General features: G+C 44.3%; 1 protein-coding gene across 1 annotated transcript in view; it reads left to right on the forward strand.

The window, feature by feature from the left end:
- Positions 1 to 876: 876 nt before the first annotated feature.
- VWF (von Willebrand factor) overlaps positions 877 to 14032 on the forward strand; it is a 160105-nt gene continuing 146949 nt past the window's right edge. Inside the window, exons 1-2 of the mRNA XM_066631945.1 lie at positions 877 to 969; positions 6473 to 6527. Of these exons, the coding sequence (XP_066488042.1) occupies positions 6473 to 6527 (55 nt within the window). The 5' untranslated portion in view covers positions 877 to 969. The remainder of the gene's footprint in view (positions 970 to 6472; positions 6528 to 14032) is intronic.

Genomic DNA, 14032 nt, shown 5'->3' on the forward strand with positions numbered 1-14032 from the left:
ACTTGCATCAGCTAAATTGCTAGTGCAGGTTCGAGTTGACTCATGCAGGTGATGGAGACTTACAAATGTTCCCTTACCTGGAACAGATCTCCACGACTACATCCCTGCAGGATGCAGCACATGCTCCAGTAGCATGGCTGCATTGGCAGGTGGGGGGAGGGGTAGTTAGGATTGAGCTGCAAGACTGCCGGGAATGTTTGTGACTGCAGTCCTAGCACACCAGCAGTGCAATCTTATACACATTTATCTCGAAGTAAGTCCCACTGTCTTCAGTGTGTAAAGGCAAATATAGGTACAGGTAAGGTAAGTGTGTACAGGATTGCAGCCTAACAGCCCAATCTATCCACACTTTCCTGGATGTAAGCCCCACTGACACGAATGGGGCTTACTTCTGAGTAGACGTGAATAGGATTGGGCTGTAAGCTGCTCAAATCCATTGATGCCAAGAGAAGTTAGGACTGGTAATGGGTCAATTGGCCCAAATTTTGTCCTTAATTTTCTAGAAGTGTTAACCCTGTAAAAATAAGGAGCATCCTGTATGTTCTCTGGGGCATGCAATTTAACTACCGACAGAATTCAGGACATATGGAACAGTCTTTGTTGGGGTATGTAAGCAAGACGTCTGTCCTTATCTCTCCTATATACACACAAGCACGCCATTTCAAAGGTTAGGTGTCCTGTAAAAATATTTAATACGACTTCCCCTGATTGTCTGTTTTGAGCCATTAAGGCAACTGACTTTCCTGATAGCACCATTGTGTTAAGAACTGGACGGAAGTACCAGTCGCCCTTTATCTTCCCCTTCAGTGGACAAGAGTTCCTGGCTTATATAAGAGGAACAAATAACCGGCCAGGCCATTCCAAGGTGGGCTTCTGAGTGAGTCGAGGCTTATGGATCCCTAGGACTGGCCCTGACCATTGGAGAAGATCATTGCTGATGGGCAACTGGAGTTTTGCACAGAAGCAAAGGTATCTATGTTACCAGTTCAGTTGACTGTGTGTATAATACTGATGTAACAAAGGATGCATCAATAGGCTGAAAACATCTCATTTGATAAAACAATGGTATATTGAGTGGCTCTTTCTAAATTGTAAAAATTGATACATGAAATGAAGGCAGGACAAGATTTTTTTAAGAAGGGCTTGGGAAAGAGAAAAGGATGGACTTCTCTGTTCAGTTTTGGATGAACATTCATCATGCCAGGAAGTCATCAGCAGATTACAGTATTCAGGAAGCTCATGTAAGATTATGTATCCCTGGTATATGCCCCCTGCGAGAATGAATAGGATACACCATACTCATAACTGTTGGAAATGGGCATTAAACTGTGCAGATTTTGTTTGTCTCTGAAAGCAGAGTACTGTGGTTCAGAGGTATTGAGTACAGGCTACTGGGATAATTGCATAGATTACAGGACTTCCTATTCATATAGATCTGTCTATTATTGAATAAGTTAGAAAATGGTATACATGTGTTTGTAAAAGGTTTAGTATTAAATTTGCTGACTGGTGATAAAGTAACATGGGGGGGAAGCAAAAGTATCTGAAACTAAGGAGTGGTTAGTGAAATGTTTAAGGAATGCTGAAATGAATAAAGTGATGAATTCAAAGGAGTAATGAAGACCTTTCCCTGGAAAAATGGCTACATTGCTGGAATTTATATCAGAAAGTTGTTACTCAGAATACACATCTTTTCTGCAATTGTTTTTTTCTTAACTGGAAAAATCCATTGGATTCTTTACAGAGGAAGTTTAGAATGAATGTCTTGGAAAAAATATCAATATTGTTTATTTGGGATATTCTGATTTTATTTTATAAAATCAGTCAAATAAATATTCCTAGAATACAAACTGGGCAAAAGTCAGAAACAAGCATTAGTATATGAATAGGTTTCATATTTGTATGACCACACTTCCTATAATCATATTTTTATAAAAACATGTACCTGTAAAAATAAGAATTCTAGAATGTCTCTGATGCGAGGAATTGCAAGGTCCAATACACTTCAGGAGGGCACCTGGAAGACACAGCCAGTGGGGCTCAGCTCACCGTGTGGGGAGTCTGAGCTGGCCTTAGGAGCTGGGGCACCCACTTGCCTGGCCCATTTTTTGCAGCTAAGGTCTGCAGAACGTTCAAGATATAACTAAAAGTTTTTACTTTACATGCCTGATCTCATCTGAGCTCGGAAGCTAAGCAGGTTCAGGCCTGGTTAGTACTTGGATGGGAGACCTCCTGGGAATACCGGGTGCTGTAGGCTTATACCATAGTCTTTCGAGACTGAAGGTTGCCAACCATTTTATTTAGACTTTTATCTAGACTTAATATCTCTATGGCAGAATGGAAAGCAATCAAAATGTGCCCTTTAAAAGTGCGTGTGAGTGAATGGGCCAAATGGATCTCAGCACATTTTAATATAAAATTGTAAACAAGACTAGAGAAAATTACCCTAGTGTGGAGGGCCCCTTAGGTGCAAAGCCCACTTGGAAGCAATTGTTTCAACTGGCTTAAAGCTGGCCCTCTGTGGAGTTGTGATGTTGCTGATGCAGATCTGAATTCCTGCCTCACCATGAACCAAATCGGACTGCCTTGGGAAATCAACCCATCTCTCAGCTTGATTCATTCCACAGGATTGTTGTGAGGATACATAAGATTATAATCAGTGTAAGCAATCAATAACTCCCATTGCAATGGGAACATCTTATCACACTGCTTTATTGGACCGGAAGTTTGATCAAATATTCAGGGCAGGAAGTGTGGTATGGAGGTTGAGGGCCCAATCCTATCCAACCTTCCAGTGACAAAGCTGCTATGCCAATGTAGTGTGCGATGCATCCTCTGGTGGGGAGGCAGTCACTGAGGCCTCCTCCAGGCAAGGGAATATTTGTTCCCTTACCTCAAGGCTGCACTGTGGCAGCACCAGCACTAGAAATTTGGATAGGATTGGGCCCTGAGCTATCACCTTGCCTGAACATGCTAAACAGGATCAGCTGCCTTGGATGGGAGACTTGAGGGCTCAATCCTGAGCAGCCCAAGTGCCCATGCTGAGCTCCGCAGCAGTGCCAGGTGTCACAAAAATGGCATAAGGCATGTTTGTGGCACACTGAGAGGAGGAGCCACCAGTGCTGGGCCTCAGCACTGCATGGACAGCTGACTCCTTGAGCACTGGCAGTAAGTCTTTTTGGGTGGGTGGGAGGCATGAAGTGGGAGGCAGCACAGGGCGGAGGGAGGAAGGATCAGGCCTGGGAGGGGGTAGAGATGGTGGCACGTTCTGCTGCCATATCTTAATCTCTGTCCTGGCCTGGGCAGGCAGCCCAACATGGGCCTCCTTGGGTCGACGCCCACTCAAAAACGGGCACAGATTGGAGGAGATCCATTGGTGCCATGGCTGCACCACCCAGGGTAAGGGAGCAAATGTTTGGGACAAGGATGATTAGTGTCCCAATTGCTGGCTATATTTCAGACCATTTACTGTGTCCACAGAATCAGCAATGGTTTTGCCACAGCTCTTGTGGCAGCTCATTGGGATGAACATGCGTTGTCTGGTTTTAAAGCCCAACACAGGCAGCCCAACTGTACATGCATGTACAGTTTAATATAAATGGGGGGGGGGAGGATTATTCTCTCTGACCCTTTGCCACGCTCAACTTCCATGCACTAGAAGTTCCATCTGGAAAGGTACATCTGCACACATCCTACCAATGGGAGTAGGCACTGACTGTGCAATCAGTACTCTCCACATTGCAGTTCCCCAGATTCTGCTCACAGAGCCAACAGGCATTGGGGTGTGTTGTACAGACTCCTCTAGGGATGCAACTTCCAGTGTTCTGTGTTTGCTTCTGTTTTTGTTTTTTTGTGTGCATGATTTTTTACGAGCACTTGCACTGCTTAACAAAATTTATGTGATTTGAGGTGATATTTACTAGATATTTTATGCAATATAGGTTTTTAAAACAAGGAACACATACATGTCCCATCTTCTGTAACAAATTTAAAACATGCCCTGTTCTCTGTCTTCTCCCCCCCCCCCCAATCTAGTTGGAAAATTATTTGGGAGGGGGGATGGAGGACAGAGACCAAATAAAAAACTCCTGCTAATTGGGTAAGAGGCACTTTTTCAAGTGGGTGCTCCTTTTTTTAGCAGGGGGAGAGTAACTGGCCCACCTCACCCCAGCACTGTCTGTTCTAGTGGCTGTCTGCTGGTATTCCTTTGCCTCTTTTTAGACTGTGAGCCCTTTTGGGACAGGGAGCCATTTAGTTATTTTATTTTTCTCTGTAAACCGCTTTGTGAACTTTTAGTTGAAAAGCGGTCTATAAATACTGTTAATAATAATAATTAATAATAAATGGAAGTTTCAGGTTCAGCCCTAAATCAAGATTTAAATTCAGAGGTAAGGGTGGAGGGAAATAGAACACCAGTGAAAATACAATCAATTTACAGGATCCAGCAAATTTAAGCATTTTTAAGACTCATTCATTTCAGTGGGAGAGGTTGACCCTGGTAAAGTGCAGGCCTGAAGAGAGTGAGGGAAGAAGGGGCAAATCCCTGGGAGCCGTGCTTCCAGGGGGTCTGGGCCATCACAACACAAACTGAACAATACAAAACAAATTCATTACAAAATAATAGCCGCCTTGAGTCCCTTCGGGGAGAAAGGCAGGGTAAAAATAAAGTTATTATTATTTATAATTTTGGGTACCTCATGCTGCAATCCTATACTTTCCTATGCAATCCTATACACTTTCCTGGGAGTAAGCCTCGCTGAACACAATGGGACTTACTTCTGAGTGGACATGCTTAGGATTATACTGTCAAGCTCAGCCTATCCAGGGCTGTTTTTCCACGACCACTTTAATCCACTTTCAACTGCACTTCTGTTCCCCAATGCATTCTGGAGACTAATTAGTTAAGGGTAGCTCTAACAGCTCTCAGCTTCCTTAACAACCTACAGTTATTGTTGTCCCCAATGCATTGGGGCAGTGGTTCTCAAACTGGTGGGTCGCCACCCACCAGTTTGTGTAACACTTCCCCTGTCCCTTTAGAGTGGGGAAGGGGGGAGGCAGCGACACGATCCCAAAGATCTTATTGCTAAGGGGAACGAGGGGGGTGCTTTGTATTTACCTTTAACTAGGTAGGGCTGCTGGAGGCTGCAGGAGGTGTGGGGAGCCCTGCGCAGCCCTCCGCTGCACTCCCCGAGGCTTGGAATCTTCAATAAAACAGGCACAAAACACCTCCTTCCAAACAGAAGTGCTTTGCACCTGCTTTTACTGAAGATTCCAAGCCTCGGGAAGTGCTTCACAGAGCTCCCCACACCTCCTGCAGTCTCCAGCAGCGCTACCTAGTTAAAGGTCAGTACAAAGCACGCCCCTCGCTCCCCCTTAGTGACACGATCCTGGGGATTGCATCGCTGCCCTAGCCGCTTTCCCGCAAACACTTACTGAGGGAGTAAAGCTCCCTCAAAGTTTGAGAAACGTTGCACTGGGGAAATAGAAGTGTACTGAAAGTGGGTTAAAGCTGTGGTGGAAATGCAGCCCTGGTCTTCTCCACAAGCACCAGCATGAATTAGTATAATTCAAACACAGGAAAGTGTAACTTGAACCTTCAGACTGGAACTACCAGACTCCAGCAGTGGGCCCCCAGTTCAGTTCACAGACTTCCCAGGCCCCAAGAGTCAGCTCCCGCCCTTCTCCTAGTTTAGTGTGTGTCCAGAACGCATGGCCTTGGATCAAGTCTGCAGGTGTTTTGGGATTGCCTGAAGGTGGAATTAACAGCATGGAGTACAAATAGAGATCCAGAGCACAGAAAAGAAAAATGAACACACAAAAAAGGCCAGGCAAGTTTGTTTCACCTGGGCTTTGTTTCAAAATCATCACCTAGTAATGAGGGAGATAGTGAAAGCCAGTCCTGCATTGATCTTTGATATGCAATAAGCATGTGTTTAAAAAGTGTGCCTGCATTATGAGAAGAAGAAAAAGCAAATGAGGAGAATTTTGCTGAGGTAGAAGAAAAGAAATGCAGCAGCACTACCCAAAGTCAGGAAACGGTCCCTTTCAGATCAATGTTTTCATTTCATTCCAGTGCCCAGTCTTACCCATCTTTCCAGCGCTGGTGCCAATGAGCATGCATTCCATCCAGGACTGGGAGGGGGCCATCACGGAGCCTTCCTTGAGGCAAGGGAATGTCTGTTATCTTGGGGCTGCATTGCACCTGCATCGGCACTGGAAAGTTGAGTAGGGTTCGACCCTCAGTGTTGCTCATGCTAAGTTTAAAAAATGTAATAACATCTAGTTTGTAGGAAGGGGGGCAATCAGGCATCTCGCCCTGGGCCCAGTGCCAGCTCTCAGCAGCCCTGCTTAAGTGTCCCATTGAAACCAACAGCTTAAGTTGCAGGGTTTATCTGCTTGGTGTGACCATTTGAACTGCTCTTTTCCCTAAGAAAACAGGTACTGCAATAACTCTTGCCTGTTTATTTCTCAGATGATGGTTCCCAGAGTCTGGCTCCTGCCCTTAGCTCTGTCTGTCCTAAAACTAGGTAAGAATGCACGCTGTTTATATTTCTTGGCTTCAAGCATTTTATCATCCTGGCATTTATGCTCAAACAAATTCTGGATAGGCCTTCATTGCAAACATGGAATGAGGAGGAGCAATCTCTTGCATCAGAGGCTTAGGACTTAATTACATTACAAACTCATTTGTATTAGTGTTACCCTTTTAAAACAACAAAGTTGACCAACTAGTATCCATAGCAAACGTTTTCCTTGTATGGGGGGGGGGGGAGAATCACAATCTTAAAAGGACATAAGGAGACACCCGCAGCAGTAGAAAGACTGTAGGATGGTAAGAATGTGAATGTCTGCTGTCCCTTGCTAAATATTATTATTAACGGTATTTATATAATTTTTTTGAACTTTTAAAAAAAGTTCACAAAAGTAGCTTACAGAGTAAATCAAAGAACTGAATGGCTCCCTGTCCCAGAAGGGCTCACAATCTAATAAATGTAGAAGAAACACCTACGAACAGCCACTAGTAAAGACACTGTACTGGGGTGAAAAGGGATTGTGACTTGCCCCTGCTGCATATAAGAGCTGTATAGTTGGCAACCTTCAGTCCCAAAAGACTCTGGTATCGCGCTCTAGATGGTGGTTCTGGCACAGCATCTAGTGTGGCTGAAAAGGTCAATCCGGGAGTGACAATCCCTTCCACACCGGGAGCAAGTGCAGTCTGTCCCTGGTCTGTCTCCCTGGCTATGGGCCTTCCTTCTTTGCCTCTTTGCCTCAGACTGTTGGCCAAGTGCCTCTTCAAAGTGGGAAAGGCCATGCTGCACAGCCTGCCTCCAAGTGGGCCGCTCAGAGGCCAAGGTTTCCCACTGCTTCAGGCTGCAATCCTCTTCCCATCGCCATTGGCAACCTTCAGTCTCGAAAGACTATGGTATTGCGCACTGAAAGGTGGTTCTGGCACAGCATCTAGTGTGGCTGAAAAGGCTGATTCGGGAGTGACAATCCCTTCCACACCGGGAGCAAGTGCAGTCTGTCCCTGGTCTGTCTCCCTGGCTATGGGCCTTCCTTCTTTGCCTCTTTGCCTCTTTGCCTCAGACTGTTGGCCAAGTGTCTCTTCAAACTGGGAAAGGCCATGCTGCACAGCCTGCCTCCAAGGTATATAAGAGCATCACTTGGAAAAAGTGCCTTTTAACCCAGTGAGCAGGGGATAAATATGAGATAACCACCAATTTAAAAGGAGCTCCTCTTCCCAGTTGGGCCTTGTGTGGTGCAGGGTTGTAGGTTGTAGTATTGCAGTGGAGAACTCTCCCATGACCTGAGTTCAATCCCAGCAGAAGTTGGGAACTCGGGTAGCCGGCTCAAGGTTGACTCAGCATTCCATCCTTCAGGCCCGTAGCCAGGATTCTAGAGGTGGGGGGGAACCATTTTTTCGGGGGGGGGGGGAAATTATGTCAGGTATCTATACTGGTGTGCAAAATGAAGGATAAGTATGGAGAAACAGCAAAGACCCATAACTAACCCAAATTTCATTAGGAGGAAATAGTTTGGGTTGTTTTTTTGAAAGATGCATTCATTATCTGTAAAGCAATCTAACAATGATCTGCATAGAATGAATGTATCTCTGTATGCAATGTAAAATCTATTTGTCTACATAGAAATAACATGCAACTTGTCCTTTCATTTTGGACACCAGTGCAATACACAGTTTTGCAACACTGCAAAAGTAAAACATTGTGCAATACACAGTGCAATGCACAGTTTTGCAACACTGCAAAAGTAAAACTGCAAAAGTAAAACACTGTGATACAGGTAATATTTACTTGTATTGAAAGCCTTTCATTTGCTGATGACAAAAGTAAATTTACTTTACCTAAAACCAAGAGGAAAGATATTGAAGTAAAATATAGCTACACCATGGAACATTAGTTTTTTACATTATTCATTACTTTTAAAAAGCAAGGTACAGAAGATTTGAAACAACCTAGTAGAGCTGAATTCTCTTATCTTTCTGAGAATTGAATCTTCTTAGAACCCACTGTTCTGCCAAATATCTCAACGCCCTTCTAATGCCCGCTTTTTGGCTAATTAACACCCCCCTTTTCCAAGAAGCACAGCTGTGGTGTGCAAAGGAATAAACACAGAACTTCTTATCTATAGCAATTAACAAGAATTTGTTGCTACAAACACATACACTCCCTGCAAGTCCTCTTGTCCAGAGGCTTTCCCTCCCCAAAACTTCACTTAACTTAGTGGGTAGAGGTCTGAAGCCTCCAGTCAAAGTCCAATCCAGTCTCCAAAGCACAGTCCAGTCTTCCCAGTCCAATCTTCCCAGTCCAATCTTCTGCAGTAGAGTTCCTCCTCTCCAGCAGTGTTCTCTCCAGCAGAGTGTCTCCTCCAGCAGGGTCCTGGCAGTCCTCTCTTCTGTGTCCTCCAGCAGAGTTCTGGCAGGCCCCTTCTCCCAGTGTGGGTCCGTCCGGGTTTCCCTCTGGGTCAGTGTCCGGCTTCCGGCTGGGTCAGTGTCCTGCTCTTGGTCCTGGGTCAGGGTAGCTCTGTCTCCTTCCAAAGCTGCCTTTTATCCTTGGATGTCTCATGATCCAAATGCAGCTCAGCTGTGAGCTACCTCATTAGCTCCAAATTAGGCTCAGGTGAGCCATCCCTTCAGTCCATGTCCATTCAAAGTCCCATCAAGGTCAAATGAAGCTCAGGTGTCCATCCAGGCCTCCATTGGCCTTGATTGATTACAGCTGTAGAGCCAGCCCTGCCCTTCCCAGAGCTGTCAAACAGCTGTCAAAACAGGGAATCACTGTCAACTCCACATCATCCACCTGATGATCTTCTGATCTTCCATTACACCCCTTCCACACTTAAATTCTTGGTTCTCTTTAGCTCAAAAGCTAGGTATACTAAATTAGCCATTCTTGAGTTAGACATTGATAGTCTTTGAGGTCTGTTAATTTGTGTAAGCACGAGAAGGTCGATTCACAAACTGCTGTGCTACATGCAAAAGTTCTTACTGCCGCTAACATACTGTAACAATCTTCAAAGGCACTCCAGTGTTTGTATATTTCACTGAAGAAATTTCGCTTTTCAATTTTGTTCTTCTCAAGGAAATGTTTTACTACTTTCATTTCTTCTTTACTTGGAATGGTAATATTGAAATTTTTTAGATAATTAAGCCTACCATTTTCCTCATCTAAATTTTCTGCTGCAATTATTGCCTGAAGAATCTCTTCATTGCCATGGAATCTTCTTTTTATTTCGGCTAGCATTGCATCCAGAATTTCAAAAAGTCAGAAGCATGCTTACTGTGGGTGTCACTACATGATGCTCTGTGACCTGTTGTTTCAGACACCACATAATCATCAAGTAAGGAATTAAATTTCCTTTTCCTTGGCGTTTTTACTTCTTCCTCTTTAGCCAGTTTTGATGTTTCCTGCAGAACTGATTTCAAAGTCTCACTGTTTCTTAAGTCTTCTAGTGAACTTTCTGTAGCTTGAATTAAGTTATAGGCCTGCTCCAAGCAAATGTCATGACTTTGGAGGCCCTTATCTACTGGAGAAAGAATTTCCAAAATATTTTTCATTACCACTAGACGAAATCTAAACTTTTGCTTCGTCATTATAAGACGGAGACCAGTGCTAAGAACCACATCTTCCCCAGCAAATCTTTTTCCATTATTTATTGATATTAGTTCAAGAGTTTCTGATATATGTTTGTATTCTTCAAAAATTGTCCAACATGCCAGAAGATGTCCTGACCATCTCTGTTCCAGCAGACGAGAAAGAGCTTTGCCTTCATACTCAGCAGCTACTACCCCCACAGGACAAAAAGTTGTAATATACTGCTATATTATATATATATATATAATATATATCTATATATAGATATATATTAGTGTATATATATATATATATAGTATATATACTGCTTTGGATGCTGAGACTTTTACAAAAAAAAACTGAAGAAAGAAATTCCATGCATCCATTGTTTTTTTTATTAATGCCTGGACACCACCTTTCTTGCCATGCATAACTGATTCTCCATCGTAGCATTGGCTTAACAGATTGTTAGGATTTAAAACATACCTTCGGAAAGTATCTAAAATTGTGTTTGTAAAAGTCTCAGCATCCAAAGCAGTTGTTGTCTCTATGGATAGCATGGATTCATAAATTTCACCATCTTTAACATATCTAGTAGCAATTGCTATATTTTCTCTTCAATTTTTGTCTTTTGTTCCATCCTCCAAGACAGAAAAAATGGCACATCTGCATTCTTTATGTCATTAGAAACTTCCTCTTGAATGAGATCAGTCATTACTTTAACTATTTCATTTTGAATTTCTGGGGATTGGTAAGTGGCATTCTTTGGAATAATTTTATAAGATTCAGCTAGTTTTGGGTCCTTTTTGTGGGTATATTTGAAAAGGTTTTTAAATAAACTTTCCTCCACATGTTCTTCAATGTTGTATATTCCCCTCATTGGAAGCTCATTAGCTACAAGAAACTGAATGATTTCAACAATGCTTGAAATGTAATACGTAAGAACATAAGAACATAAGAACAGCCCCACTGGATCAGGCCATAGGCCCATCTAGTCCAGCTTCCTGTATCTCACAGCGGCCCACCAAATGCCCCAGGGAGCACGCCAGATAACAAGAGACCTCATCCTGGTGCCCTCCCTTGCATTGGCATTCTGACATAGCCCATTTCAGAAATCAGGAGGTTGCGCATACACGTCATGGCTTGTACCCCGTAATGGATTTTTCCTCCAGAAACTTGTCTAATCCCCTTTTAAAGCCATCCAGGTCAGTCGCCATCACCACATCCTGTGGCAAGGAGTTCCACAGACCAACCACACGCTGAGTAAAGAAATATTTTCTCTTGTCTGTTCTAACTCTCCCAACACTCAATTTGAGTGGATGTCCCCTGGTTCTGGTGTTATGTGAGAGTGTAAAGAGCATCTCTCTATCCACTCTGTCCATCCCCTGCATAATTTTGTATGTCTCAATCATGTCCCCCCCTCAGGCGCCTCTTTTCTAGGCTGAAGAGGCCCAAACGGGGTAGCCTTTCCTCATAAGGAAGGTGCCCCAGCCCCGTCATCATCTTAGTCGCTCTCTTTTGCACCTTTTCCATTTCTACTATGTCTTTTTTGAGATGTGGCGACCAGAATTGGACACAATACTCCAGGTGTGCAGGACACAATATTCCAGGTGTGCAGAAAAACCTATGTTTTTCAAGCACATTGTTATTAATTAGAGTTGAAATAGATGTGTTTGAATCAGTTCTTTGGTTTCTTTCCGACCACGTTAACATAGCCTGCACTTGGGTCTCAGATGAAGCATGCTTGAAAAATCCTGATTTAGTTTTATCCAAGGCAGCCTTCCAACTGCTAAATCCCTTTTTTATGTAAGCTTTCTCTTTGGGTCTGGTAGGGCCTTTCTCTTTGGGGGGGGAGGAGAGAAAAGCATGGCTCTGGCATCTGAGATTTTGGATGGGCCATTTCTGCTGTTTGGGTCTGGTAGGGCATCATAGGCTCTGGCAGGCCAGAGCCATGCTTTTCTCTCCCCCCCCCCCCCCAAAAAAAAGAGAAAGGCCCTACCAGACCCAAACAGCAGAAATGGTCCATCCAAAATCTCCTGCCTGCTCACCCCCAAATGATGCGGAGTCACAAAGCAGCAGCCTCCAGGGTCCTGCAAAGTGCCTGCACAGCCAGGCAGCTCCCAGGAAGGTGACTGAAGGCACTGAGCACATTCCCTCCAGGCTTCTTCATGCCAGCCTCTCTGGTGTCCTGTGACTATCAGCAGGTCCTTATGATTGGCCCCTAAGGTGAGTTACTAAGCATCAGCAGCCTGAGCTGATTGGAGGAGGCTGCCTGCAGGGAGGGGCTGAGCTCTCAGGGAACAGGAACTAAATTGGAGGACATTCAACCACATTTACATGACAAGTGGGGAACCCTCCCCGCCCCCTCCAGCTAAGGCCCTGCTTCCAAGGATGTTAAAAAAAGGACCCAGCTCACTGGGGGAAATGCCTCACTGAAAGCAGCGTCACCCCAAGGGTCAGCAATTTGTGCAAGGGATCTTTCCTTTTCTTTCTTTCTTTCTTTCTTTCTTTCTTTCTTTCTTTCTTTCTTTCTTTCTTTAAGAACATAAGAACATAAGAACAGCCCCACTGGATCAGGCCATAGGCCCATCTAGTCCAGCTTCCTGTATCTCACAGCGGCCCACCAAATGCCCCAGGGAGCACACCAGATAACAAGAGACCTCATCCTGGTGCCCTCCCCTGCATCTGGCATTCTGACTTAACCCATTCCTAAAATCAGGAGGTTGTGCATACACATCATGGCTTGTACCCCATAATGGATTTTTCCTCCAGAAACTCGTCCAATCCCCTTTTAAAGGCGTCTAGGCTAGACGCCAGCACCACATCCTGTGGCAAGGAGTTCCACAGACCGACCACGCGATGAGTAAAGAAATATTTTCTTTTGTCTGTCCTAACCCGCCCAACACTCAATTTTAGTGGATGTCCCCTGGTTCTGGTATTATGTGAGAGTGTAAAGAGCATCTCCCTATCCACTCTGTCCATCCCCTGCATAATTTCTTTCTTTCTTTCTTTCTTTCTCCCCCCCCCCCCCCGGCCATGCTACCTGAAATTCCTTTAACTCAAGAGGCCAAGAAGTTCAAAGCCTTATGGTACCTTAAAGACTAATTAAATTGATCTAGTTCAGGGGTGCTCAATAGGTGGATCGTGATCTACCGGTAGATCGCGAGGCAAAATGAGTAGATCGCGGAGCCCTGTCTCTCCAAACTGTTAATATGTCAGTTTCGTCTAGTGACTAGACAAAACTGACATATTTAGCTGACACTAAACTGACACTGAAACTGACACTTTAGCTGCTCTTCAGGCATGCAGCAACAAAACTGACGAAACTGACTAGACTCCAGCAGGGGCTCCATACATTAAAGGGGGTGTCTGTCAGATGCTTCCTTCCCCCCTGGTAGATCTCTGGGCCTTGCTGAGTTTCAAAGTAGCTCTCAAGCCAAAAAAGTGTGAGCACCCCTGATCTAGTTGATTGTGGTGGGACTTGGGGGGGAAGTGCCTGCTTCATTGGATGCATGAAATTATCTGGCACCTTGTATGTGCAGAGAACCTTGTCTGACCTAAACATATTTTCACACGTGAGGCTTGCAACAGATCTCGCTTTGATTGGGTTTGATTGGGTTCATTGTGCAGACCTAAAACTCTGCATGGTCATTTGCACTGCAAACATAAATTTTGACTGCTCATTTTCATTCCAAATGCCTCTCTTTCATTTTCTCTTCTGCACTAAGACCGGCCAGGTGTTCCCAATATGAAAACACTATAAAACACAGTATCTCACTGCTGCTGGTTTTAATTCTGCTCAGACATCTCTCTGTCGTTATCCCTGCTGCATCATATGCTCAGTTGCAGAGTATACACTTGCAAACTCAGGCAGTGTGAGGTTCAGATCCTGGTATCTCAGTTAGAAGAATCTCAGGCAGCAGGGCTGGAGAAAGCCCTCT

The sequence above is a fragment of the Tiliqua scincoides genome, chromosome 6 (assembly GCF_035046505.1).
Source record: "Tiliqua scincoides isolate rTilSci1 chromosome 6, rTilSci1.hap2, whole genome shotgun sequence".
Lineage (NCBI taxonomy): Eukaryota > Metazoa > Chordata > Lepidosauria > Squamata > Scincidae > Tiliqua > Tiliqua scincoides.